Here is a 24,544-nt window from a genome sequence, read left to right on the forward strand (position 1 = left end):
CTGCCAGATGCTCTGAGGGCTCTTTCTCCCAGTGCCAGATCCCCAGGTGTGGGGACCTGATGTGGGGCTCAGAACTCTCACTCCTGTAGGTGAGTCTCTGTGATAGTTACTTTCCAGTCTGTGGGCTTCCCACCTGGCAAGTATGGGGTTGCTTATATCGCGTAATCGCCCCTCCTGCCTCTTGATGTGGCCTCCTCTTTGTCTTCTGGAGTAGGATATCTTTTTAGAAGTTTCCAGTCCATTTGGTTGAAGGTTATTCAGCACTTGGTTGTAATTTTGTTGTTTTTATGAGAGAAGGTGAGCTCCAGTCCTTCTATTCCACCATCTTTATCCCAAGAAGGGAACTTAACCATCTGTTTCTCCCAGTTTTGAGTCTAGTTCAATCTCTTTCAGAACTTTCAGGGCTAAAAGTCATTTTATTGTTAGAATGGACAAGGTGCATTGCCCTAGAGACTGTGTGATATAGTGAAAAGAGCATTATATTGGAGATCTGTGTCCCTAGTTCTGCATCTGTCACCAAGATGTTAGTAGTTAGACAACTCAGACTCTCTTACTTACCTTACTGGTAAGTTTTCTTATCTGTAAATTTAAGGAAAGCTGGACGAGATGGTCTCTAAGTTCCTTCTAAATCTAAAAGGTTTATTTTTACTTTTTGTGAGACAATTACCTCAGAAGGAGGAGGAATTTAAGGTGGCTTCATGGATGAAGAGAATTTAGATGAGAAGGAAAGAAAGACTTCAGGAGACTTAAAAAAATGAAAGTTTGGGGAGTTCCCGTCGTGGCGCAGTGGTTAACGAATCCGACTAGGAACCATGAGGTTGCGGGTTCGGTCCCTGCCCTTGCTCAGTGGGTTAAGGATCCGGCGTTGCCCTGAGCTGTGGTGTAGGTTGCAGACGCGGCTCGGATCCCGCGTTGCTGTGGCTCTGGCGTAGGCCGGTGGCTACAGCTCCGATTCAACCCCTAGCCTGGGAACCTCCATATGCCACGGGAGCGGCCCAAGAAATAGCAACAACAACAACAACAACAACAACAACAAAGACAAAGACAAAAAAAAGACCAAAAAAAAAATGAAAGTTTGTTTAGCCAATGAAAACAACTTCAGTCAATGAAAACAGCCTTATTAAATGATGCTGAGTCAGTTGGATCTCAATGTAGGAAAAAAAAGAACCTTGACCTCTATCTCACACAGTATACAAAAATCAATTCCAAATTATTTGAAGTCTAAATAAGAAAGGTAAGACAATAAAACTTCTAGAAGAAATATAGACTAATAGCTGCATGCATGACCTTGGGACAGACAAAAATTTGTTAGAATAAGACAACAAAAAAAGACATGAAAAGGAAGTGGATTTTTTTTTTTTTTTTTTTTTTTTTTGTTGGCTTTTTAGAGCCGCACTTGCAGCATAGGGAGGTTCCCAGGCTGGGGGTTGAATGGGAGCTACAGCTGGTGGCCTACGCCACAGCCACAGCAATGCCAGATCCAAGCTGCATCTGTGACCTACACCACAGCTAACGGCAACACCGGATCCTTCACCCACTGAGCAAGGCCAGGCATCGAACCCCGCAACTTCATGGTTCCTAGTCAGATTCATTTCTGCTGTGCCATGATGGGAACTCCAGGGAAGATTGATAGATTGGATTTCAGTAAAATTAAGAACTGCTGTTTATCAAAAGACACCATTAAGAAAGTAAAAAAGGTGGAGTTCCTTGATGGCTCAGCAGATTAAGGATCTGGTGTCACTGCTGTGGCACGGGTTTGATCCCTGGCCCAGGAACTTCCATATTCTGCAGGTGTAGCCAAAAAAAGAAAGTAAAAAAGGAGAAAAATATTTGAAATATATCTGACAAATGACTTATGGAGAATATACAGAGAAATCCCACAAATAATAAGGAAATAAAGATGCCCCATTAGAAAAAAGTGAGCAAAGACTTAAACTGACATTTCACCAAAAAAAAAAAAAAAAAAAAGAGGAAAATATATATTGACTAAGATGTGGAGAAATTGGAACTTTGCTTATATTGCTGCTGAGAATGCAAAATGGTTTAGCCACTGTGGAAAAATAATTGACATTTCCTCAAAAAATTAAACATAGAGTTACCATTTGATCCAGCAGTTCTACTCCTAGGTGTATATTTAAAAGAATTAAAAACAGGAACTAAAATAAGTACATGTGCATGCACTGTTCACAATAGCCACACAATAGATCCTGAATGTTCCTCAGTGGATGAATGAATAAACAAATTATGATACATACATATAATGAAACATTATTCATCCATAGAAAGGAGTGAAGTCTTTTTTTTTTTTTTTTTCCCCCCTAGGGCCGCACCCATGGCATATGGAAGTTCCTAGGCCAGGGTTTGAATCGGCGCTACAGCTGCCAGCCTGTGCCATAGCCACAACAACATGGGATCTGAGCCGCATCTGCAACCTATAGCAACACCGGATCCTTAACTCACTGAGCGAGGCCAGAGATCCAACCTGCATCCTCAGGGTTACTAGTTGGGTTGGTTAATGGCTGAGCCACAATGGGAACTCCAGATGAAGTCTTGATACATGCTACAATGTGGGTGAAAGAAGCCAGACACAAAACACCACATATTGTATGATTCCATTTATATGAATTTCCAGAATAGATCAATCAATAGATTATAGAGCTAGAACACAGACTGATGGTTGCCAGGAGCTGGGGGTGAGAGGCTTGGGGTTGGGGGTGCATGGGAGAGGAATCAAGAGAAACTGACTTACAGGTAAAGGGTTTTACTTTGGAGTGGTGGAAATGTTTTGGAACTAGGTAGAGGTAGTAGTTACACTATATCGTGAATATACTAATTGCCACCGAATTGTTCACTTTAAAGGTTAATTTCACCTCAGTGATTTTTTTTTAAACTATGAGATGTCGCTATATATATATATATATATATATTAAACTATGAGATATCACTCTCTCTCTATATATATATATTTTTTTTTTCTTTAAACCCACTAGAATGGGTAAAATTAAGAAGGCTGTCGTCTGTCATTTCCAAGTATTGTGAGGATGTGGAGCAGCTAGAACCCTCTTACATTGCTGGTAGGAGTATCATTAAAGTTAAATAAACACATGCCCAATGCCAAAACCAGCATTTCATTCCTGCCTATATGTTAAAAAGAGACGAGCATATATGGCCACCAGAAGACATGTACAAAAAGGTTCTTAGTACCTATTATTCATAATAGCCTTAAACTGTAAACAACCTAAATGTCTATCAGAGTAGAAGGGAAAAATTAATTGTGCTGCATTCGTACATGAACTATTACACAGCAATAAAAAGAATGAACTACTGCTCCACACACAATAAAGATGAATTTCACGGAAAAAAAAAAAAATGTTGAATGAAAGAAGTCAGACTTTGAAGAGTATATTTTTATTCTACTTATGTGAAGCCCAGGCTAATCTGTGGTGATGTCAGAACAGCTTTTGTGAGGCTGAGGCAGGGATGGTTATGACGGTTCTTCCTTTTTTTTTTTTTTTTTTTGGGCCACACCTGCAGCATAAGGAGTTTCCAGGCTAGGGGTCGAATTGGAGTTGCAACTGCCAGCCTACTCCACAGCCACAACAACCTGGATCCCCAGCCTGCTGAGTGAGGCCAGGGTTTGAACCCACATCCTCATGGATACTGGTTGGATTCTTTTCCACTGCACCACAGTGGGAACTCACACGGTGATTCTTAACAGAGGAGCTCCAATTGGTGTGCTGGAATTAAATCTTCTGTATTTTTTTTTTTAAAGTATCATTGATTTAATAATGTTAGTTTCAGGTATACAGCACAGTGATTCAATTATATATATTTTTTCAGATTCTCTTCCCTTATAGGTTATTGAGTTATAGTTCCCTGTGCTGCACAATTCTTCTGTATCTTAATCTGAATGATGGTTATGCAAGTGTGTACATATTACAAAATAGTCTGTGCACTTAAGATTTGTACACTTTATTGTTCTACCTTTAAAAAAAAAAAAAAAACTAGAAAATTAAAACAAAAACCAGTCACCAGAGTGGATATTCTTGTAGGGAAGCAGTAGAAAAGAATTTCGAGAAGTGTAAGGCTGTAGCTGAATATCTAAGAGAGGTAAGGTTGTAGAAGGCCTTGAATGGCACAAGTTTGGATTCTGTTCTATAAATCCAGGAGATTTGAGGGAGGGAAATGATGTAGTGTTTGTTTTTTTTGTCTTTTTAGGGCCGCACCCGCAGCATATGGAGGTTCCCAGGCTAGGGGTCGAATTGGAGCTACAGCTGCCAGCCTACACTTCAGCCACAGCAACCTGGGACCTGAGCCACGTCTGTGACCTACACCACACAGCTCACGGCAGTGCCGGATCCTTAACCCACTGATCGAAACTAGGGATTGAACCTGCATCTTCATGGATGCTAGTCAGATTAGTTTCCACTGAGCCATGATGAGAACTCCCAGAAGCAGATTTTTTAGGGAAACAGATCTTTGGAGATGTGTCTGGTGGATTGAGGACTGGTCCACAAGTGGGAGGCTATTGCAGTAGGACTCGAGTTAGGGTGATGCTGTTAAAAATGGAAACTCTGAAGGAAGAATTACTGAGGCTGGTGACCGGTTGGGCAAGGACAGCCAAGGATGATGGGCAAAGATGACTGAGGCTCCATGCTAGATGGCTAGAAAAATGATGGTCCCAGTAACAGAATTAAGAAAGTCAGGTGGAAGAATCCATTCTGGAAGTAAACATAAGTGGTTTTAAATGCTTTAATTGTGAAGTGGTGACAGGCAGTTGTGGGGCTCAGAAGAGCCGTCTGGGCTGGTGATAGAAATCTGAAAGTCATCCATATAGTGATCATTTTGAGTAGATGAGATCCCTAAAAGAAGGAGTTTGGCAGAGAGAGACTGCAGAAAGCCAGCCCATAGAGAAGAAAAAGTGGGTAGAGGAAGAGGAGATTGTGGACGTGGATAAAAGCAGGATACAAAAGAGAACCAAGAGTCTTGCTTGAGCCAAATGACAAGGGGCAGGGGGAGATGAAGATGTAAAGGGAAAAGCTAGAGAAGTAGGAGAGGAAACGTAGAGATTGAGACTCTGATGGAGGGCAGGGATCATTGAGGGAACGTGGTTTTGATGAAGGCAAAAGGAAACAAAGGCAGAGGACCGAGCCTTGGATGGTTTTACCTGTGAAGAGCCCAGGTGTGTACAGTCAGGTCACAGAAATTTGTCAGCCTCTGCAGTGACTTCCTCTTGCGGTATTCTTTGTCCTCAAAGTAGGAACCGAGGGTGACCCAATGAGTATGGCTGTGGGAGCCAGCGAGTCCCGGCTATTTGGACCTGTTGTGGGTTCCAGGCATAATCTGATTCTCTGTGAAAAGGACAGGAAACAAGTTTGACATCACTCATGCCCTCTGGAGACTTTGATGGTGCAACTGAATAATGATGGAGAGCCAGAGCAAGTGTGAAGAGGATGTTTTGAATTCTGATTTTGTCATTTTCTTGCGGTGTAACTTCGGGTGAGCTACATCAGGACTCTGGGCCTCTTTTTCCTCACTTGTTAGGTGGGCAGAACAATAATGATAATATCTACCTCACAAGTAGTTCTGCAGATTAAATGGGGTAGTACAAGCAAGGTGCTTGGAACAGTGCCTGAAACATAGCAAGTATGTGATAAATGTTAGATAAGATCCTGACAGCTCTGGGGATTCACAAGGGGGAACATTAGTAAAGGCTGGCGCTGATGAGAAGATTCTTTGGTGGAGTCAGAACTTACTGGAGGCAGTTGGGGGTTGGATGAGGGGAAAGGACTGAGAGGTTGGGGAAAACAATGCGAGTGAAGCCGTAGTGCAGTAACCATTGGCATTGGCCTGCGATTTACTCGAAGACCCAGACTCTTCCTCTGGGGGCGTAGTGGGGTCAGAGGCGGACAGGAAGGTGGGAGGCTGATACTGGTCGTGATAAAACAAGTCCAAGCTCTTTGGTTGTGGTCTTTTCTGGGCCTTGTAACTTTGGGCAGGTTGTCTTATCTCTTAGGACCCCGAGTTTCCTAATTCTTAAAATGAAAGGGACTGGATCTATAAAGCCCTGTGCCTCATACATGAAAATGATTTTTTTGACCCCATTATCTGCAGAACAGTGGTTTTTGTGTGAAGCATGGAGCTAACTTGTGGTTCTGGCCTCATCAGCGCCAGGCTGTCAGCGAGTGAGCTGACCCACCCGCGTAGATACCACGCACGGCCTCTGGCACCACCCGCTGTCTCCACCATTGGAGAAATCTGGGGTCTCTGCAGGGGTACTTATGGAAAGAGCCCTTGGGTATTTCATTCCCCAGTTATTTAGAGTTAACTCTACTACTGTTCTCTTGAATCGCCTCAAGTTTTATGGATACTCGCCTTGAAGTGGACCCTGAGGGCTAAGTAGAAAGGAAAGAGCAGCCTTTTAAAAAAAATTCCCAGACTGTCTTTGTGGCGCTCACAAAGCAGAAGGAGAAAGCAGCTGCACCAGTGCCAGGTGCACTGCCAGTGAAGCCCTAAAGCTTCCGTGGAAAGACTCAGCCGTCTGGGTCCTTCTGTGGCAGTAACCGGACACTGTTGCTTTGGCATTATGGAGTTTCCTATTCCAAGGTGTGTGTTTAAATAACCTAGGACTCTGTATAAACACAGATGGAGATGGGCCTTTCCGATACCGTGTCTGGCACTCCTTTGGTTTCTCTATTTCAAAGGGAATTTGCTTGTGTTTCTGTTCTCCTTCCTGTGCTTCTGGCTTGAGCCCCTCTCGGGCCTTTCCGCTGTCTTCACACTGCAGTGCTGCGGGGCTGTTGCCTCTGAGGAAGGTCTAAGGCCCCGCTCCCATGTGCTCTTCCCGTTGCTCAGCGGGAGGTGTGCAGAGCGACATCTGCCTTCTCCATGAGGAAAAGGGCTTTGTCTTCGCCCCTGGCGTGAGCTTGGTGGTCAGAGCAGGTACGCCTGAACTTTTATACCAGATGGATTTTACAACCTTGGTGAACTGAAAAAGAACTAGAAACGGAAGAGCCAAAGCATATGGAAGCTATTTTACCTCTATTTTCCACCTCCAAAGTCCTGAAGGGTTTTAGTGTTTTCAGAGACTAAAATTTAAAAAGAGTGATTTTGAGAACTATGTCTAGATACTTATATCACAACAGAACAAAGGGAGGGAAAAAAAGTACACATGTAAGTGTAACTTGGTCCCCATGCTGTACAGCAGAAAAAATAAATAAAATAAAGAGTCATAGTTACCCTTGTGTTCTTGGAAGGCAGAGTATTTTTTAGGGAGAAGAGGTCAGGAAAGGAAGGTGACTTGGGCATGTAAGGATTCCTAAGCTAATGTGTGCCCCGGGTATGTTAAATATGCCGTATTCGTTTAGAATAGAAGTTCCTTGAGGGTGTGGATTATATTTTTGTAGTTTCAAGTGGTTACTAACAGTGAGGTGCATCTAAGTCAGTAATAAAAGCTGGCGATTCAGTTTTGATCCCATGTTTTGATCTCCCTGGCTGCTCACTCCCCTCATGGGTGGTTATGAATATCACCTAGTCCATTCATGCCACAGATTTCCTGGAGAGGAAAAGAGCCATGTCATGGAAGAAACTATGTGTGGCGAAGGTTATGAATAAAGGTTGAGCGTGAGATGGTTTGGTCTGGCCTCTTTTTGGAGCAGTGATTGATTAATGCTGTCTGTGTTGCTGTTTCTTCCAGAGCTGACCTGTCCTGGACGCAGCATAACTAACGAAGCTGCTGCAGGATGAGAAGATGGCAGCGCGGCTGCTCGCACCACCAGGCCCTGATAGTTTCAAGCCTTTCACCCCTGAGTCACTGGCAAACATCGAGAGGCGCATTGCTGAGAGCAAGCTCAAGAAACCACCAAAGGCCGATGGCAGTCATCGGGAAGACGATGAGGACAGCAAGCCCAAGCCCAACAGTGACCTGGAAGCAGGGAAGAGTTTGCCTTTCATCTATGGGGACATCCCACAAGGCCTGGTCGCGGTTCCCCTGGAGGACTTTGACCCATACTATTTGACGCAGAAAGTGAGTTGGAGGAGGAGCAGCAGCAGCTTCAGAGAGTCCTTTCCTCACAGGCGTAGGGGAGATGGGGAGAAAGAGCTGTGTCTCTTTGCCAAAGTTTGGATAAGTAGTTAACGCTTTGTTTCACTTCTGGTTTATGGGGATTCTTTTTTGGCTAAATTGCTGCTAAGGGTCATTTGTGGATCTTGGCACATCTCGATCTGTTCATAAGACTTCTCTTTTTGGCTCCAGGCCAAATCAGAAAAAGATTGAAATAGATTTATTTTAAAAAGGGAGGGGGCATAAATGAAGCAATACGCTTTAATAGAGTACAAGAAAGATGGCCTAGTGAGAGATGGGACAGCCTTGAAGAATCTTGCTCACACACAGGTTTCTATATTTGAATATAGAAATGAGGTTACTGTTGCAGCATCAGCAGAGCCTGTTGTTAATGTAATGGAGATGATGGATTTGTACTCTTATCTAGCCCCCTTGGTGGCATTAGATCATAACTGTTGGGGACGGGAATAGAACAGAGTGAGCCAAACTGGGCCAATGAGGAGACTAGGTCTTTGGCCTTGTTACACAGTTGTCTGGGTTGAGCCAGCACTGAATCTTACATTAGAATCAATTCCTGCTGGTAAGGAGCATGAGTGAAAGAAAGAAATATATATATATATATATATATAATTTCCCTCCTCTTTCCTGCCCTTGTATCCATGGCTTTAGTAGAGGTAAAAAGAAATGACAAAACATAGACTTTAGGTTGTGCCTGTTTAGATCAATGTGGCCACCTGGTATAACTTTTTCAGGAAATACTCTTACACCAATGAGCAAATAGGTAAAGCCCTTTGGACTTTGGCCTTTCAGATGGCTAAAACCTCTTTGCTTTTTATTTGAACTATTTATTTTTTCAACTCAGATGCAAATTAAATTTCCTATTCTTAACCCTGACTTCATATATGAAAACTATTGGGATCTATTATTGTCAGAGCCTAGTACCTTTTCCCCTGGTTCCTGCACTGCAGACAGCCTGGTCCTAGCTTGGGAGGGAGGACCCAAGGACGGTGGGTCTCTGGCACTAATTAGTACCATTTTGGGGGGTAGGCCGGATGTTGATAGCACTCTAGTAGGGGGTTGGTTCTTCATGATAGAAAATCTGACTTCAGCCTTTGGCCTCACCAAAGGGACAGATAATTTATGGAAAGGATAACTTTATATTTTTTATTCCTTTTAAAATGTGAACTATACCGCCATGCAGAAAAGTTCATAAAACATAAATGCTGTAATGATTTTTATAAAACAAACACCTATGACAAGAAAGAACATTAGTAGCACTTTAGAAGCATGCATTGTATTTTTACATCAGGGTTTTTTCAGTTGATTAAAAGTAATATGCTTGCTGGAGTCCACCTGCAGATCTTTGCTGGCATTACTAATACTTCTTACTAACTAAGGCCTTTCACTAGGCCAAATGAGCAAGGTCTCCTTACACGGAAGCACACTGGGAATCAACCCACAAATCAAAACACACCGAGAGTAGAAATGACTTTAAGAGGACATTTCCTTCCATTTGTTTTTCTTTCTTTCTTTCTTTCTTTTTTTTTTTTTTTTTTTTGTATATGGTGTGTTTGTACCCTAATCCACTATTCACAAAATATGTTTATATTTGCAGACAACACAGGTTGGTTTGTTTGTTTTAATTGCCTGCACTTGCCATGAGTACCTATAATGTTTTATAGTTCCTGGTGTTGCTTTTTTTTTTTTTTTGGCTTTTGTCTTTTTGGGGCCGTACCCATGACATATGGAGGTTCCCAGGCTAGGGGTTAAATCGGAGCTACAGCTGCTGGCCTACACCAGAGCCACAGCAACACCAGAGCCACAGCAACGCCAGATCCGAGCCGTGTCTGTGACCTACACCACAGCTCACGGCAACGCCGGGTCCTTAACCCACTGAGCAAGGCCAGGGTTCGAACCCCGCAACCTCATGGCTCCTAATCGGATTCATTTCCACTGCTCCATTTGTTTTTCAAGGGCTGTCTTAAATAATCCTTGTAAAGTAGAATTTCTTTTCTTTGCTAAATGGTACAAGGGGCTTTCTTTTCCTCATAGGTCTCATTTTCTACCTGATTGATCACTTTCATGACTCATAGGAAACTGGTTTCTCATTTCCTCCCCTCTTTATTTTAGAGAGTGGAAAAAAAAACTTAAATTCACTCTTAGTAAAGTTCTGATTTCATCCCCTTGTGGCTCTCACACTGTCCACAGACACAGGGCCATAAAACATGTGTATCTCATCTTCAAGTTACTCTTAGACCTGGTGCTGGAGCTGGTTGGAGCTCGTAAGCTTCTTTGGGTCCTCAACAGCGGTGTCCGTGTTGCACTTAACCTGACTTTCAGATAGTACTGAAACCAATCCGGATCATCCTCTCTCTGGATTGTCTCTGACCTCTCAAGATTTCCTTTGCCTCTTGGTCCTTTATTCAAATGTCTCCTTTCTTTGACCTTCTTGTCTTTCAAGTATTACCTTCAAATACTTGAATTTAAAGGACATTTAAACTTTTACATGTATTTAAGTTTTAAAATAGGTACTATATTTACATGGTTAAAAATTCAGTAAAAAAGATATTCTGTGAAAAGTCTCCCCTTTACACCTGCCTACTTCCTGTCTTCCTGCACAGGTAACCACTGGTAGTAGTATCTTCTGGAGTTTTTTTATACTGTATTATGTACAAACAAAAACACATAGGTATTTTTAGGAACCTGAAGTGTCCTGAATGCCTTTGTGCTTGGTTTTCTTTCTACTCTTTTCTTAAGTCAGTTGATGTCTTAGTTTTGTGATTTGCTTTCCCTAGTTTTATACTACGAAATCTTAAGTTTTATCAGGATAAATCCTCAGTTCATTTCTCCCCCTTCCACACTTTTTTCTTTTTTTTTTTTTCTTTATGTATCATGATTTATTCATATTTCATTTAGGCAGGTGTAAGTGGGTCAAAGTTGAAAACAGCAGTCGTCAGTGTCTTTGACAGAGGGAAAATAAATACCGAGACTGTTTTTACCTTTGTTAATTACTGCACAGCTTACTTTATTTTTTTAAATTTTTTTTCATTTTTTTTTATTACTCAAATGAATTTATCACATCTGTAGTTGTATAATGATCATAACAATCTGATTTCACAGGATTTCCATCCCACAGCCCAAGCACATCCCTCCACCCCCCAAACTGTCTCCTCCGGAGACCATAAGTTTTTCAATGTCTGTGAGTCAGCATCTGTTCTGCAAAGAAGTTCAGTCTGTCCTTTTTTCAGATTCCACATGTCAGTGAAAGCATTGGATGTTGGTATCTCATTGTATGGCTGACTTCACTTAGCATGATAGTTTTTAGGTCCATCCATGTTACAAAAAATGCTGGTATTTCATTCTTTTTAATGGCTGAGTAATATTCCTTTGTGTATATGTACCACATCTTCTGGATCCACTCCTCTGTCGATGGACATTTAGGTTGTTTCCATGTTTTGGCTATTGTAAATAGTGCTTTTTTCTTTTAGTAAATCATATTAAGGACTTTTTCTCTTTTGTCCAAAGTGTCTTTCTATCTTCAGTACAAAAATACTCTCCAGTGCTTAATAATAACTCGTTGAATTTTAAATGGTCGTGTATTTTCCTAAGAACTGTCCTAAGTGGAGTAGCAAGAAAGTCTGTGGATTAGGTTGAAAAAAGGCCTTTTTCCTTTTTTTTCCTTTTTCTTCTCTTTTGTGTTTCTGAAAACCAATAATTGATATCTGTGTCCTTTTTGTTCAGTGCATATGCTCTCTTAAAAGAAAGTCCTATAAACAGAAATCCGAATTACAGGATTGATTATGTGCCTTTAAGTAGGCACATACTTAAATACAGTATGTATTTTTAATACATATTGTATTAAAAATTATATATGGTTTCCCAAGTTCATTTTACCTTCAAGTTTTCATATCTGTCTTTTCCTGCAATTGGAATCAGCCTAGAATCATAGAAAATTAGAATGTGGTAGTCTTAGACATCACCTAGTTTAACCTCTTCATTTTATGAATTTAATGGGGTGAAGTACTTGGTCAAAGCCAACACCTCCTCTCAGTTTGTTACAACATATTTTATTCGTTTTCCCCTTTTCTGATTTTTCATTAATCGATCCTCAGCCTCAGTTGGCTCACTTTTTCTGAAGCAAGGCACACAAATATGGAGACAAGAAACCTTGCTTTTTCATTCACATCCCTGATACCCCTGGGTTTTAGGTTTAGCTTAAGTTAGGTATGGCAGGGCACCCTGTTCCCAGCAATATTTACAATTTTTTCCTTAAATGTCTCTGTCTCTGTCTCTCTGTCTCTGTCTGTCTGTCTCTCTCTCTGTGTCACACACACACACACACACACACACACACACACACACACAAGTTCCTGGCAGAAAATCTTTGCTGAATCTATTTTCATACACTTTTAACAGGTGTGCAGAGCAGAGACAGGCTGTTAACGGAGAGTTTATGTCATTAGGTGTGATTTGAAGTATTGCTGATGAGGTGTTGCATTGCCTGTTTTTGCAGCCTAGATGCTGCTTTCTGTTGTGAATAAAAACTAGATGTTTTGGGGTTCCTGTTGTGGCGCAGCGGAAACGAATACGACTAGGAACCATGAGGTTGCAGGTCCGATCCCTGGCCTTGCTCAGAGGGTTAAGGATCCGGCATTGCCGGGAGCTGTGGTGTAGGTCACAGACGTGGCTCGGATCTGGTGTTGCTGTGGCTCTGGTGTAGGCCGGTGGCTACGGCTCCAATTGGACAAACCCCTAGCCTGGGAACGTCCATATGCCGCGGGTGCGGCCCTAAAAAGACAAAAACAAAACAAAAACAATTAGATATTTTAAAATTTTATTTTGGGGTTTGAAAAAAATATGTTATAACAATATGAAAAAATTAAATATTTCTATTATTTTACTCACCAAATCAAATTGGGGTAAATGCTTCTGAGCCATTGGGAGGAAGGCCATTCTCAGGGTAATGGGTTAATGATGTACGTGTAGGGGGTTCTTTTCCATTCTCTAAGAATTGTTGTCAGTGGAGTTCCCGTCATGGCTCAGTGGTTTATGAATCCGACTAGGAACCATGAGGTTGTGGGTTCGATCCCTGACCTTGCTCAGTGGGTTAAGGATCTGGTGTTGCCGAGAGCTGTGGTGTAGATCGCGGACATGGCTCAGATCTGGTGTTGCTGTGGCTCTGGTGTAGGCTGGCGGCTGTAGCTCCAATTAGACTCCTAGCCTGGGAATCTCCATATGCCGCGAGAGTGGCCCTAGAAAAGGCAAAAAGACAAAAAAAAAAAAAAAAAAAAAAGAATTATTGTTAATAGTGAAAGGAATTTAATTAACTTTTTTTTTTTTTTTTTTTTTTTTTTGTCTTTTTTGTCCTTTTAGGGCCGCACTGCAGCATATGGAAGTTCCCAGGCTAGGGGTTGAATCGGAGCTGCAGCTGCTGGCCTGTGCCACAGCCAGAGCAACTTGGGATCCGAACAGCATCTGCAACCTACATACACCACAGCTCACAGCAATGCCAGATCCTTAACCCACTGAGCAAGGCCAGGAATCGAACCCACAACCTCATGGTTCCTAGTCAGATTCACTTCTGCTGCACCACTATGGGAACTCCCTAATTAACATTCTTAAATCAGATTCCTCTCATATAGCCTTAGCAGTAGATCAGGAGTTGGAAAATCTTGCTTCTGATCCATTTCCATCTAATTCTGGATGATCTTGGGCATGTCACTTAACCATTCAGCATCTCAGTTACCCTAATCTAAAAAATTAAGATTATGCTAATAGCTAATATCCCATCTATCCTGAAGGTTGCGGTAAAAATTATTTCTTGCCTACGCTGTATGAAACAAAACAGCCTATTGTGCTAACCCTCCTTCATTTTTCTCCATTATACATCTGGCATATAATATATTTATTTGTTTATTATTCTCCCTCTTGTATGCTCATTAGCTGGAACAGTGCCCTCTAGTAAGGGTTCAGTTCATATTTATTGAATGAATGAGTCAATCTTATGAGATAATCCCTATGAAAATACTGTGTACGTTACTAAGTGCTTTGAACATGAAAGGTGACGTTATGGCTTTTTTTTTTTCCCATCTACCAAAGTGAAAGGAACTCTGGGGGGAAAAGACTGGTTACCAATATATTTTTTCCTTTTCCAAAGAATTAGTTTTCTTTAGGGGCTGAGGAAGTAGAGCAGGAAATAGGTTGTCTTATGTTTTAGAGATTCTTAGATAGGTGGGTTACTGTTGTTAAGTTCCACCAGTCTTATCTCTCCTCTTATGGAACCTTAGAATCAGAAGAGATTTTATCAAACATCATGGGATGGGAGTTCCCATTGTGGTGCAGTGGAAATGAATCCGACTAGTATCCATGAGGATGTGGGTTTGATCCCTGGCCTCGCTCAGTGGGTTGGAGATCCGGCAATGCCATGAGCTGTGGCGTAGTTCGCAGATGTGGCTTGGATCTGGTGTTGCTGTAGCTGTGGCTGACAGCTGTGGCTCCAATTTGACCCCTAGCCTGGGAACTTACATATGCCTTGGGTGTGGCCCTAAAAAGCAACAAAAAAAAAAAAAAAAAAAAAAAAAGGATAGTAGCTTCTACCTAGAGCTCTTCTTCTTCATTATACAAAAGATTTTATTTGCTGAATATTCTAAGTTGTTCTATCATGTCTACCTTTATTAAGTGTTTTGCTTTTTTTTTGGCTGTAGTTACACAGGAGTTGTGTAACCTTCCATATTAACTGACTATAAAGGAAATGAAAGAAGCTGACATGGAATATATATCAGTTTGGGTTGCCTCATCTAAAATATGATCTATTTAGGAGTTCTCATCATGGTTCAGGGGTTAATGAATCCAACTAGGAACCATGAGGTTGTGGGTTCGATCCCAGCCCTTGCTCAGTGGGTTAACGATCCAGCATTGCCGTGAGCTGTGGTATAGCTCACAGACACTGCTCGGATCCCGCGTAGCTGTGGCTGTGGTGTAGGTCGGTGGCTACAGCTCCTATTAGACCCCTACCCTGAGACCCTCCATATGCTGAGGGAGTGGCCCTAGAAAAGGCAAAAAGACAAAAAAAAAAAAAAAGAAAAAAAAAAGATCTATTTATTCAACACATACTTCCCGAGTATTTTCTGTATGTGATGCATTGGGGTATTGGGTTCTCTTGGGGGAATTAAAGATTAATAGAGTCCATTCTTTACCATTGCATAGCTTATAACATGGTAGTATATATATAGTGTGATAGTACTTTTGACAAGAGAGCTTCAGAAAGGGTCTCCATAATAAGAATAATGTTTGGGTTAGGCTTGGATTTTAGAAAATAGGGATAGACTGAAACATTCTAGGCAGAAAGAATAATACGAACAAAGATGCAGAAAACAAAGGCAAAGGCATAGGAAGAGAAAGCTGAGTAGTCTAGTTGGATTGGAATTTGGGGAGTGGGAAGGGAGTGCTGGAGCCACGTCATGGAGGACTTAGAGTGTTAGACTAAGAAGTTTAATCTTGGGGAGTTCCTGTCATGGCCCAGTGGTTAACGAATCCGACTAGGAACCATGAGGTTGCGGGTTCAATTCCTGCCCTTGCTCAGTGGGTTAAGGATCCAGCGTTGCCATGAGCTCTGGTGTAGGTTGCAGACGTGGCTTGGATCCTGCGTTGCTGTGGCTCTGGTGTAGGCCGGTGGCTACCGCTCTGATTCATCCCCTAGCCTAGAAATGGCAAAAAGAAAAAAAAAAAAGAAAAAAAAAAGAAGAAGAAGTTTAATCTTTACTTGGACCCAGAGGGACAGAGAGCCTGGCTGTGAAGTAAGGAGGGTCTCAGCTATGGTGCTGGAAGTGAAAAGTAAGGAGAAAGGGTGAAGTGAGAGTTACTGTAGAGGTAAGCTGATAGGAATTTGTGATTTTGGAGGCTTAAGGTAAGAGTTGAGCATTCATTTCTTCCTTTGATAGTTTGGTGAGTTGTTATTGAGTGTATTCTGTTCCATGCCCTTGGGAAGAAAGCAGGCAAGCTCTATACTCTTAGAACTTGGTTTTGGTCGAGGAGACAGATATTAACAAGTAAAGAAATAAGGTTTTTACAGATAACAAATGTTCAAAGATTTTGAAAACAAATTTATGGTCACCAAAGGGTAAATGTGGGGCAGGAGAGATAAATTGGGGCGTTGGGACTGACATATATACACTACTATATAAGTTTAATTAGGTCCCATTTGTTTATTTTTGTTTTTATTTTCATTACTGTAGGAAGTGGATCAAGAAAGGTATTGCTGCAATTTATGTTAGAGTGTTCTGCTTATGTTTTCCTCTAAGAGTTTTATAGTAGGTCTGGTCTTATGTTTAGGTCTTTAGTCTATTTTGTATTTATTTTTAGGCATGGTGTTAGAGAGTGTTCTGATTTCATTCTTTTATATGTAGCTGTCCAGTTTTCCCTGCACCACTTATTGAAGAGACTCTGTTTTCTCTATTGTCATGGATTAATTGACCATAGGTGCATGGGTTTATGAAATCTTTTTATTCTAGTAAGAATTAACTTGTTGAGTGGGTTATTTAATAATGACCATTTGAATGTTGGAGGGTGTTTCAGAATTACAGTGTTTTTTGTTTTTTTTTTTTTGTTTGTTTGTTTTTTGTCTTTTTAGGGCTGCACCCACAGCATATGGAAGTTCCCAGGCTAGGGGTCTAATTGGAGCTGTAACTGCTGGCCTATACCACAGCCACAGCAACACAGGATCCAAGCCCCATCTGTGACTTATACCATAGCTCACAGCAATGCCAGATCCTTAATCTACTGAGTGAGGCCAGGGATTGAACCTGCGTCCTCACGGATACTAGTTGGGTTCATTACCACTGAGCCATGATGGGAACTCCTACAGTGATTTTTTTAAATAATTTTTTATTGTAGTCTATTTACAATGTTCTGTCAATTTCTGCTGTACAGCAAAGTGGCCCAGGCATATACATATATATTCTTCTTCTCATATTATCTTCCATTATGTTCCATTACAAGTGATTGGATGTATTTCCCTGTGCTGTATAGCAGGACCTCATTGCTTATCCACTTTAAATGCAATAGTTTTCATCTACTAACCCCAAACACCCAGTCCATCCCACTCCCTCTTCCTCCCACTTGACAACCACATGTCTGTTCTCCATGTCCATGAGTTTATTTCTTTTTTGTGGAGAGGTTCATTTGTGCCATATATTAGATTCCACATATTAGTGATATCATATGGTATTTGTTTTTCTCTTTCTGACGTACTTCACTTAGTATGAGAATCTCTGGTTCCATTCATGTTGCTGCATATGGCATTATTTTGTTCTTTTTTTACGGCTGAGTAGTATTCCATTGTGTATATATATCACATCTTAATCCATTCATCTGTCAATGAACATTTAGGTTGTTTCCATGTCTGGCTATTGTGAGTAGTGCTGCAGTGAACATAGGGGTGCGTGTATCTTTTTGAATGAAAGTTTTGTCTGGATGTATGCCCAGGAGTGGGATTGCTGGATCATATGGTAGTTCTGAGATTACAGTGGTATTGATCATCTTCTCACTATAATTAACCATATTTTAAATCCTTTCTTAGTCAAGGAGAGTCAGACTATGACATCAATATACAGACGGATGCTTCTCTCAGATTGATTCCAAATTCACTTGAGTTGTGAATTCTTTACATATAACCCTTTTTGACACAATTCAAGATTAGGATTTCATCATTATTTGACAATTTCTGTCAGTTCTGATTCTAGCAGAATTTTTGCTGCCTGTTCTGAAGAAGCGCTCCTATTCCAGACACTTTGTTAAGTCTACAAAGTTTGGTCTATGGAATGAAGTTTAAATAAAAGATTCCTCCAGTTTTGTGGTGTTCCCCTTGTGGCTCAGGGGAAACAAATCTAACAGTTACGATGAGGACTCAGGTTCGATCCCTGGCCTCACTCAGTGGGTTAAGGATATGGCATTGTGGGTTAAGAATCTGGCATTGGAGTTCCCGTCGTGGTGCAGTGGTTAACGAATCCGACTAGGAACCATGAGGTTGCGGTTTCGGTCCCTGCCCTTGCTCAGTGGGTTAAGGATCCGGCGTTGCCGTGAGCTGTGGTGTAGGTTGCAGACGCGGCTCGGATCCCGCGTTGCTGTGGCTCTGGCGTAGGCCGGTGGCTACAGCTCCGATTCAACCCCTAGCCTGGGAACCTCCATATGCCGCGGGAGCGGCCCAAGAAATAGCAACAACAACAACAACAACAACAAAAGACAAAAAGACAAAAGACAAAAGACAAAAAAAAAAAAAAAAGAATCTGGCAATGCCGTGAGCTGTGGTGTAGGTTGTGGACATAGCTCAGATCTGGAATTGCTGTGGCTGTGGTGTAGGCCAGTGGCTACAGCTCCAATTTGACCCCTAGCCTGGGAATCTTCATATGCTTCAAGTGCAGCCCTAAAAAGCCAAAAAAAAAAAAAAAAAAAATTACCATCACCACCTACACTCCCTCACCCACCCCTTCATCCTTCCAGCCTGACTGCATCCTCACCTCTCTACCAGTACATTCTCAATGGAAGATCCTCTCAAATGGAAGATCCTCTCAAATGGAAGATCCTCTCAAACTGCCCTATTCTCCTTACATCTCCGGCTACTCCTTTTCTTTCTTCTTCATTTCCTCCACCTTTGCTTAAATGTTCACATTCTTTCGGGTTCAGTCCTCGGGCTGTGTTCCCCTCGTCTGGCGCAATCGCCCTGGCTCATCTCATCCATTCTCTCAGCACTCTTGAATCTGTATCTCTGGCCTACGATGCTCCTTAAATACTCAGTGCTTGCCAGGCATCTCTGTCTGGATTTCCCGTGGGTAACTCAGTGTATTCAAAATTGAACCCATTTTCTCCCCTCAAAGCTACTTACCTTCCTTCATCTACTATTTTCGTGGATGATACCACCCAAATTCGAGCTATCACTGACTCCCCAATTTTCGGTAGTCCTTGAGGATCACCCATATTAGGGTGCTGTCAGTAGAATGTTGCACATTTTCACAAGTGAGAGAAAAATGTGGGAGTTCCCGCTGTGGCGCAGTGGGTTGACGTGCCAGCTTGTCTCTCTGGAGGTGCCAGTTCAATCCCCAGCCCAGAGCAGTGGGTTAAGGATCCGGCATTGCTGCAGCTGTGGTATAGGTTGCAGCTCCGGCTCAGACTTGATCCCTGGTCTGGGAACTTCCTAGTGTGGCCAGAAAAGGGGGAAAAAAAGAGAGATAAAAAACTGTGGCTTAGATATGTTCATTTACTGCTCAGATTCCCTCCCCTCATGTGTGGTAGCGCCAGCTTTCAGTTCGCGGGATGCGTGAATGTAATATTCATGGTCTCTCGACTGTATCATACTGTCTCTGTCGAGTATATTTCAGGGCGATTTTTTTGATTTTGTGTTCTGCTCTCATTTTTAAATGATTTCTGTCATTTTTCGGTACATCAGCATGAATGTAGTACTCTTCAGTTTCTTTCTTTCATTCCATGTCTTTAGCATGATCTCTAAGGCATAGAAAAGATGAGAAGACTTTTCAGACTAAAATTAATGAATTTTTATGGGTAGATGAGCTGAAGAGTGGAAAAAGTAAGTCAGACAGCTGGCAGAAAGTTGGATATAGTTATAAGTTAGTTATTTTAACTGTACGATTTCCTCATGACTAGGAGATTCATTCGTACATTCAGCAAACATGTACGAACTACCTACCTTATACCAGATGGGCATCATCTTATATCTTCTGCTTGCTCAGCTGAAAACTCACCATAGTTGGACGATACACCCCTGCCTTTAAGGATCTCAGGGTCCAGTGAGAGGTACTGATGTGTAAATAAAAATGACCACACTATCTGAGGTGCTCTAACGGAAGTGAGTACAAAGCGTTGTGGGGACTCAAAGAAAGGAAGGATGATTCTGGATGATTCTGTTTGAGAGAGTTGAATGGAGGCAATATTTGAGCTGTACCTTGAAGAAGAACAGCGCCACTGTTGGAGAAGAGAAGAAAGTGCAGTGTAGGTTTAAAGAACAGTACCTGCTAAGGCAGAGAGGCGTGAGAAAAAAAGTTGAATTGCTTAACACCCTGAGTTTTGTTGTGGCTGGAGCTTGGGGCATGGTTTGGTGAGACAGGAGGTAAAAGCCAGGGAAGCTGGTTGGATCCCACTGTGTGCATACGTGGCAGTTTATATTTTCTCCTGTTTCTGGAATTCTCAGGTCTGAAATGACCTCTGGGCCCACTTTGAGCCTATGCAGGTGCTCCCTCCTGACTTTGGACTCTTGGTCTGGCTGATGCACAAGTGTCCTGCTGGCTTGTGCCAAGTGTGTGAATACTGAGTAACGTAATCATTAGCCCTTAGAGTCTTCTCCTGCCACCCAGTGTGTGGGGCCTGGAAACAGGAGCAGCAGACGTCTGTGTGCTGGCAACAGTGTCATCTTAATCGCATTGTTGAGTCTTTAGTCTGTGCCAGGCATGTAGTGGGGACTTTTTGTGAATTTTCATTTAATCCTCCTTTATCAGTAGTACTGATAAAGTACGTACTATCAGTCATTATCCCTGTTTTATCAATAAGAAAACGGAGCCTTAGCAACCCACGTTAATTGCCTAAAACCATGACAGCTAATAAGCAATGGAGCTGGGTCTTGCATCCACGTCTTTGTCACCTCAAAGCCTCTAAACTGCTCTACTCTGCTGCTTTCTAAGAGAGGAGAGGGAGAATAGATTCTAGAATGCGAGTGCAGTGAAGGGAAGCCTTCATATGCTTTACATAATAAACCTGCCTTTTGCTTTACCCTAGAGCAGCGGCAGGCTGGGTACCCCAAGAGCGGAAGGGGGAAGGAGATCAAAGGCAAACTCACACTGAAGGACATTGAGGAGGAATGGCCATGTAGGAGGTTCACAGTCGCCCTGCCTCGGGGAACGGCACCATGCAGGCTCAGTGCTGAAGCAGCTGCTGTCCTGCCAGGTGTGGCTTCCTGTCACCAGGATGTGGGCAGGAAGGGGGTGTCCCTGCTCCAAATGTGGGTTGGAGGGCATGGGGTTACAAGGTCAGATCAAGTGAGAGTGCATACAGAAGCACTAGAAAACAGAACCACAGACAGAATGTGATGCTAGCATTATCCTCATCGAGCTTAGCCTGGGAGAATTCTGTTAATAGCTGCTGGTGATCTCGGTGTCATACGCAAGGGCTGTTCCTTTCACCAGAGTTAAGGATATTAAGTAAACGAGATTTCTTCATTGGTCGGAGGTTTGGATCGGATGACCTGGTGTGCTGAAAAGAGTTCAGGACCAGAAGCCAGGCAACTGGACTTCAGGAACCTTCCGTTCCGGCTCCGCAGCCAGTGGTCTCGGCCTGGGCAGAGCCCTCTGTGCTTGCTTTCTTGTCTGCAAAGTGAGGAGTTAGATTTGATAAGTAACTTTGAAGCTTTTTAAAAAATTCCAGTGTAGTATAATAATTAAGAGGCTTTGGAGTTAGACTGCCTCAGTTCAGTTCTGAGTTTTACCACTGAATAACTTTATGGTTTGGGGCAAGTTCACCTTTCTGCCACTCTTTCATCATCTGTAAATTATACCTACCTCTTCAAGTGGTTGCTGCGAGACAGGTATTATATAAGGCATCTCAGCTATTAGTTCTTTAAACAGATTCATGGGTACAATTATTAGTGAGTAAAAGGAATAACAAAATAAATACAGGATTTAGAGGTCTCTCTTGCTCAATCCTCGGTGTAGGAAATAGAGGCTTGGAAGATGAGAGCTCTGAATATTCATTCGGTTCAAACAGAAGTATAAGCCTAAAGGGGAAAAAACTGCTTGCCTCCTGATGTCCTGCTTTTTAGTTGAGTATTTCTAAGCTGGCTACCAGGGCACAGATATTCTGGAAATTCAGGCCAGTTGTGCCTTTGTTGGAGCCTTTCCTGGGTCACATTGGGATTATAATTGTAATTTTATTTGAAGGACCACTAAGCTGATTAACATTCAGAAAAGCATCAGGACTCCCTTTAACTCGGTGTAGTCATTTTGACAGTGCAGATCATTTATCGAACAGCTTCCTAGTCTGAGATAGAACCTGTTTAGCATTGTGTTTCTCTTTATTAAAACAGGAAACTTTTGAAAGGACATTTATCTGTTGCCTGCTTTATTGGCTGCATAGTTACTCGGAAGGGAATGCCAAAGATCTGTGGATTTGTGGACACTTGGCTACTGCTGTTATCACTGCTAGAGCTGTTTTTCAGATCCACTTAATTTGTATTATTGTGTAGAAGAGTATTTCTCTGTGTATGTATGCTCTGTTAAACCAATAGGCAGAGAGGATTTGTCCTGGTAGACGGTACCAGAATTTATAGTTAGGCAAGAGAGAGCTAGCAGCTAATATAAGTCAAACTGGCCGGTTGCCTAGATCAGAAGAGGTACATGAGTCTGGAAGAATAAGATGTGTGTGTGTGTGTGTGTGTGTACACACATACATGTATACATATATATGCTTGGCAGGCAAGAATTTAAGGCTAGAGAGGTCAGCTAAAATGAGAGAGTCAGGCAATTACAGAGGTCAGAACAGTTAAGATCTAGGGTCCAAACCCTGGGAGACAGTCGTAAGTCAGTGTGGGTAACAGTTCTAGCCAGATAGAGCCAAAGGGGATTGGTTCCCAAATGCCCCCTTGTAGATCAGTTCCATCTCTGAGCCCCTAGGTGTTCATTACAGCAGAGGGTCATCAGATGCCTGCAGGTTACCTTTGCCCTAATTGAGATGATGACCTCTGAGGAGAGGGAGGGCTGGGTTGAGTGGAGAGCTGCTCTCCTGGGCCTTGTGTCCCACAGAAAACCAGGGGCTGGATAATAAACCTTTCTCTAAGAAGTTTTCTGTTCTGTGATGGGCTCCGCCTTGACTTCTCTGGAATGTCTTTTCATATTTATGCACCATTATTGTAATTTCTATATCTTGTATGATTTAAAAAAATTAATCCAGTCCTGGGGTGAGGGTGGAGAAATGCTTATGAGTCGGCTTATGGTAACTGTATGCGTTTCATGTATTGTGTTTGCAATGTGCTAGGATTTGTTCGGCATGAACGTAAATGTGCTCGTACCTGGCCTTGCACGATGTCCCTGCTCCTTGTCGTGGACCCTGAAGGGAAGCAAGGGCCAAGCGCCTCCATCATGTGCTTCAAGCCCCACAGTGCTAATTAGAGATGAAAAGCCTGTGCTTTTCAGAAAGCTCAGCTTATGCCAGCTTGACACATTTATTAATACTGCATGCCACGACTCGTTAAGAGCTGTTCCGCTGCTCCTAATGGGCTTCTGCTGGCTCACATTCAGTGGCTGTTGTTATAAACTGATATTTTCCCTTGGGCCATAAACCGCAATTCAATTTCCATTTCCCCTTTAACTCGTTTACCTCACAGAGATCTAATTTAAGACAGATGAGGTAAAATATTATTGGACTTCATGGGTACCAAATGATTGTTGATTAAAAAATATTCTCTTAAGAATCCAGAGCTTGCTGTCTTTCGCACTCCTCCTGGGCTTTAAAGGATGTGGTGTGGGAGCCCAGTGGCAAACAAGGGGTGTATCTCCTTTTCTGGATTCTTACCCACAGCTTAACGATGCGTACCGGGATTTTATCAGCCATGCCTATGACTTTAAAATGCTTTTGTGTATCTGTTTTTAAAGTCAGCCCATCACCAATCATCCCTATTCATTCTTTCTCCCATAGTCACTGCTCTGGCGAGAACGGGGATTAAGTAGGGGATGGGGGCAGGGAGAAGCAGCCAGTGGTACACGTCTTCCCCCATGCTGCCTCCTGCCCAGTAAGTACAGCTGTCAGGATAGTACTAGGCACTGTTGACCCTGGATTTGAGAGTTTCACTTGAGAGGGCAAAATAACTAATTCAGCAAGAGTCCTACCAAGATTGAATGTGAAAGAATGAGCAATGGCTGGCATTCCTCCTCCAAAGTATGGTTTGCCGCTTTGTTGCCATTAATATTGGATGCTTCTGCGTATTTTCTAAATTGTAGATTCATAGATGTCAGAGCTGGAAAGGACCTCAGCATGCCCACCAGGCAGCCCCCTGTCTCATGTTATAGATGAAGAAGATGAGATCCAGAGAGCTGTGGGTGTCCCCCCCCCCCGCCACCGCCCCGCCCTGCCCCCCTGCCCCAGGCCATACAGCCAGGTAGAGGCAGGTGAAGGTGGACATCTTAGGAGCCTTAATACCTGACAGGTGATGTGACAGTTCCCCAGTCCTGGTGAGCACATTCCTCTGTAGCTTATTTACAGAACCTCTGGGGTGAAAATTGTGAATCTGCATTGAAAAGAAAGAAAGAAAAGCCTAATCACATAAGTCTTAAGCAGCCAGACCAGTCTGGCCTAGGTCAGAACTGGTATTGGTGTATAACAGGGATCAGCCAACCATGACCCATGGCCTACATCAGCTCTGCCATTTTTGCTTTTGCACACGGCCTATGAGTTAAGAAGGGTTTTTACATTTTTTAATTGTTGGGGAAA

At 42.4% G+C, this 24,544-nt stretch overlaps 1 protein-coding gene across 14 annotated transcripts in view; it reads left to right on the forward strand.

Moving 5' to 3' along the window:
• The window catches only part of SCN8A (sodium voltage-gated channel alpha subunit 8), a 192,699-nt gene that overhangs the window by 58,024 nt on the left and 110,131 nt on the right, over positions 1-24,544 (forward strand). For all 14 annotated transcript variants that reach the window (XR_014803177.1, XR_014803178.1, XR_014803176.1 and 11 more), the window contains exon 2: positions 7,697-8,026. Coding sequence is in view for 8 of the 14 variants with exons in the window: in XM_084955570.1 (XP_084811696.1) it covers positions 7,751-8,026 (276 nt within the window). In the remaining 6 variants the exon portion in view is untranslated. The remainder of the gene's footprint in view (positions 1-7,696; positions 8,027-24,544) is intronic.

This window comes from Sus scrofa, chromosome 5 (assembly GCF_054392235.1).
Source record: "Sus scrofa isolate SSC_HxYL_T2T_F1_AM1 chromosome 5, Sscrofa_HxYL_maternal_Yorkshire_Landrace_v2.0, whole genome shotgun sequence".
Classification (NCBI taxonomy): domain Eukaryota; kingdom Metazoa; phylum Chordata; class Mammalia; order Artiodactyla; family Suidae; genus Sus; species Sus scrofa.